This window comes from Hipposideros armiger, unplaced genomic scaffold, assembly GCF_001890085.2.
Source record: "Hipposideros armiger isolate ML-2016 unplaced genomic scaffold, ASM189008v1 scaffold_681, whole genome shotgun sequence".
In the NCBI taxonomy this organism is placed as follows: domain Eukaryota; kingdom Metazoa; phylum Chordata; class Mammalia; order Chiroptera; family Hipposideridae; genus Hipposideros; species Hipposideros armiger.
Genome location: NW_017732031.1, coordinates 505,439 through 509,334, shown reverse-complemented (window position 1 = coordinate 509,334; position 3,896 = coordinate 505,439). Strand labels below are relative to the sequence as shown.

Genomic DNA, 3,896 nt, shown 5'->3' with positions numbered 1-3,896 from the left:
CCCCCAGCTAAACCAAATCCCCAAGCTCTTAAGTATCATCTTTCTTTTTAATACTTATCACCATTAAAGTTATACATTTTTGAAACAATGTGATTAATGTCTGCCTTCCCACTAGACATGAGGGCAGGAACCTGGTTTTGTACATCTTGATACTCCAAGCACCAAACATATACCCAAGTGCTGTTGTCTGAATGAATGAATGAATGAATGAATGAATGAATGAATGAAAGAATCTGCCGGAGGAAGAAGAGGGGGGAGTCAGGGACAACACAGAACTAATTTATCTGATAACTAGACTCTAGTTGCTAAATATAATTGAAACTCAAGGCAACCTTAAAATTTCTAGATAGTTCCTATATGATAAAACAATGGTTCTCAAACTTTAGTGTGCCTTAAGAAATATCTGAGATAGTTATGAAAAATATAGATTCTCGAGGTCCATCCTGACCTAAGATCCTGTTAATTGGTCTGACCTAAAAATCTGCATATTTGTAACCTACCCCCACTACATACAAATAACAAAGGTGGCCTCAATCCACTCTTTAAGAAAACATTATTTAAAACCTTTTCCTAATTTAAATAACTGTTAGAAATGAGCTAAGGGGTTCCTTGTGTACTTAATATTCAGCCAACTTTAAAACAAAGCCTCAAAGACTCTAGACTCTGAAGTCCCTGTAGCCTATCGCATGATTCCATGAGATGGTACATACCAACTGAAAAGCCCAAAGATGTTAAAAACTGTAGTCCTTAAGCCCTCACCTCAAAAGTGCACGTTTCAGCTGTCATTTGAGATTACTAGCTCTGCATGTTTTCTGTTGCTCTAGTCCAGGCTCTTAGCCTGGGGTAGCTGACTCTCTAACGTATATTCTAGGCTCTTTTATGCCATCGTTACAACAGTACTAACTCATTAATTTTCATTAAAATACAGTTTAAGTAGGGTTTTACTGTGACAGAGAAACATGCATTTGACTGGGAATAGCTTTCACNGTTTCATCGACCCTGGGCTTCTAAGACTAGATCTACAGATTTACTCAAGTCTCTGCCACTAAGACAAAATGTATCTCTCTGGCTGTAAACAAGAGGTAATCTTTGCTTCTATGATTGCTACAGAGTGCAACAAGACCTTAAAATAAATTAACCGAAGGAAAGCTTTGGAATTTTCCCCAACCCTCCAAAATAATACATGGCTAGGCAATGGAATACATTTCATCCTGAGATGTATTTCCTCAGACTATCAACTGACCAATATTCATTGAGTACCTACCTTGTGTAAGGCACATTGATAGGTCATAGAGAAAAACTACGAGGCCCAGTCTCACACTTCCAGAAGAGTATCTGTTACAGTTCTTAATATAAAACAGCAGAAATAGACTCAAGCTAATTAAGATTTGTTTTTTAAAAGAAAAGGAATGTATTAGAAGCCTCTTGAGGTAGTTCATGGGATTGTTGAGAAAGCTGAATGACTAGTCCCTATTACATACAGGACCCAGACTACTTCCAGAAATCCAGGTGGTGGAAACCATGGCCAGTGGCATCGTCCATGGCCAGTGGCATCGATGTGGTCATAAGACAAAATTGGCTCTGACCGTTTCCTATCCTCGCATCTCCACTTGAGGGCCAAATTTGAGAGAGAGAGAATTGGGTTGGTCCAGCTTGGGTAACACATCCAACCTTTAGCAGGGGCAGGCCATGGTACTTTCATTAACAGGCCCACTGAGCTGTGTCCCATACAAAATCAGGATGTCATTTCCAGAAGGAGAAATGGATGCTGGGCAGGCAGAAACAGCTGATGTCCACTCCAAAGAGAGCACAGTACAAACGGAGAAACAAGATACGTCAAAAGAAGCAGTGCTGAATTATGGATGGTTCTCCCCTTCAGTACTCTCACTTGGCATATCAGCCTCTCCTGGAGTCACTTGCGAGACTGCCCAGCCTCCCTCAATAGACTATACACTGTTTCAGGGCCAGTTCTGTTTGTTCATCTTGGTGCCCTTCCCTCCCTGTCCTCCTCCTCCCCCCATCCTCCCCCCACACACACACACATACATCCTTTTTAGCTCAGTGTATGGCACGGGCATTCAGGAAATGTTTGCTGGAAGAAAGAAGGAAGAAGAAGAGAGGAGATGAGCCCAGGCAAGGCTCAAGTGGTTCTGAGAAAGGAAAGATCATATGGCCTGGAGGGTGACGACTTCCCAGAGGAAGTGGGACAAGTGGCCTTCTCACCATGATATGGAGTCTCCCCTCCCACTCTGAGGTAGCCAGTTACTGCTCCACTGGACACATGACTTTTCTCTGAGAATCTTTGAAATGATGAAGTTCTTAGGGAAGTAGCTAACCTCTTACTTTGGGAGATATTTTAGGTGGGAAAACTCTTCAGGAAAAAAACAAGAAGAAATGTGCCCAAAATGTCAAGGAAGCCATGTCTGTACAATATGTGCTGAGTGGAAAAGGAGAAAATGAGTTTTAGGCCATGCACCTAGAACACAGATGTTTTAGGGCCTGCACACTGAAGCTTCCACCAAGAGAAGCTATGACNTTTCAGGTAAATCATAGACTAGATGGACAGATGGGATAAATCATGAACGTGGAATGTGAGTAGCCAACGTTTGGGGCTCTCTTCATGTAAAAGGGGAGACACACTGAAGGAGCTTCAGCAGGGAAAGCCAAGAAAGCATTTGTAGATGGTGGAATGTATCTCACAACCAGGGGGCGGATAAAAAGCCTCCTGGTGTCCTTGGAGCCCATTAAGAGGTTCCCCTAGAGTTGTCCATGGAAGCAAAAATGTGGCTGGGAGCCAGCAGAGTGAAGAACTCTGCAGGAGGTAAAAATCAACTGCACTTGGCAGTGGAGGAATAGCTGAGGAAACAGAAGGACCCAGGATGATTTCCAGGTTCCTGGCTTGAAAGTCTGAGTAGATTTCGGCCACCAGTCACTCCAAGACCCCCTGACATTTGTTAAACAGTAAAAAGTTTAAGTAGGTCCATTCTTCTTTTTGTTCCAAAGTGGAATTGTCTGATTCTTGGTGAAGTAATGATTTGGAAATTGTCCAGTGGTTTTGATAACAGGTAAAGCCAGTTTGGGAACTCAAGTATTTGAATGTATGGGAGTATGACTAAGTCTCTTCTTACTTGGTCAAACAGCGCCTGAAGACCACCAGCCTCACTTCCTTGATCAATGACCGTTCATGGAACTATCCACAAGGCCAACGGGCTAATTCATGAGTGAATTACTAACACTCATCTTGAAATCTGCAGACACCCCTGATCTGTACCTCTGTAGTTGTTAACCCTCCTTTTTCATTTTTCTGTTTAAAGATTAATTGCCATCAACAGAAGAGCATTTGGGGAAAGGGGACGGAGTATAGGGAGGACTCTCTGTGTTAACGTGGAATTTCTCCCCTGTAATGTACCTGCATTTGACAGAATTACAGCCAAAGAAAATGAGGGAAGGTTTTCCTGAATGAGATTTGACAAGCGGTAAACGGTTAATGGTTGTGAGATTTAGCACTTTTTTTCTCTCTTGCACAACACCTTTCAGGAGTTTCCTACAAACTTTTAGCACATAAACAAGTTAAATCACAGTGTAACATTTTCCAAGGTGTTTTCTGGAATGAAAGCATCCAAGTCAAGTCTGAGGAGGGGCCCCAATTCCTCCTATAAGTAGAAGTGAACCTTGCCTGCTGTTTCTTTTCCTCTAACACACAGCCCCAAAAACCTGCTTTCTGTTTCTGAGCCACGTGCATTTCCTTGTTTATGAGTACCAAGCTTCACAGTAAAGAGTATTAAACAATGTCTTCATTCATGCATTAATACCACTTTGGTCTTTTTCCTTTCCCTTAGGTATTTATGGGCCATCGGTAAGAATGTCTGGAAGAGATGGAAGAAAAGGTTTTTTGT

At 42.1% G+C, this 3,896-nt stretch overlaps 1 protein-coding gene across 1 annotated transcript in view; it reads left to right on the top strand.

The window, feature by feature from the left end:
* The window catches only part of CADPS (calcium dependent secretion activator), a gene marked incomplete at its 5' end in the record, with an annotated part of 515,169 nt that overhangs the window by 326,273 nt on the left and 185,000 nt on the right, over positions 1-3,896 (top strand). Inside the window, one exon of the mRNA XM_019626511.1 lies at positions 3,840-3,894. Coding sequence (XP_019482056.1) covers positions 3,840-3,894 — 55 coding nt within the window. The remainder of the gene's footprint in view (positions 1-3,839; positions 3,895-3,896) is intronic.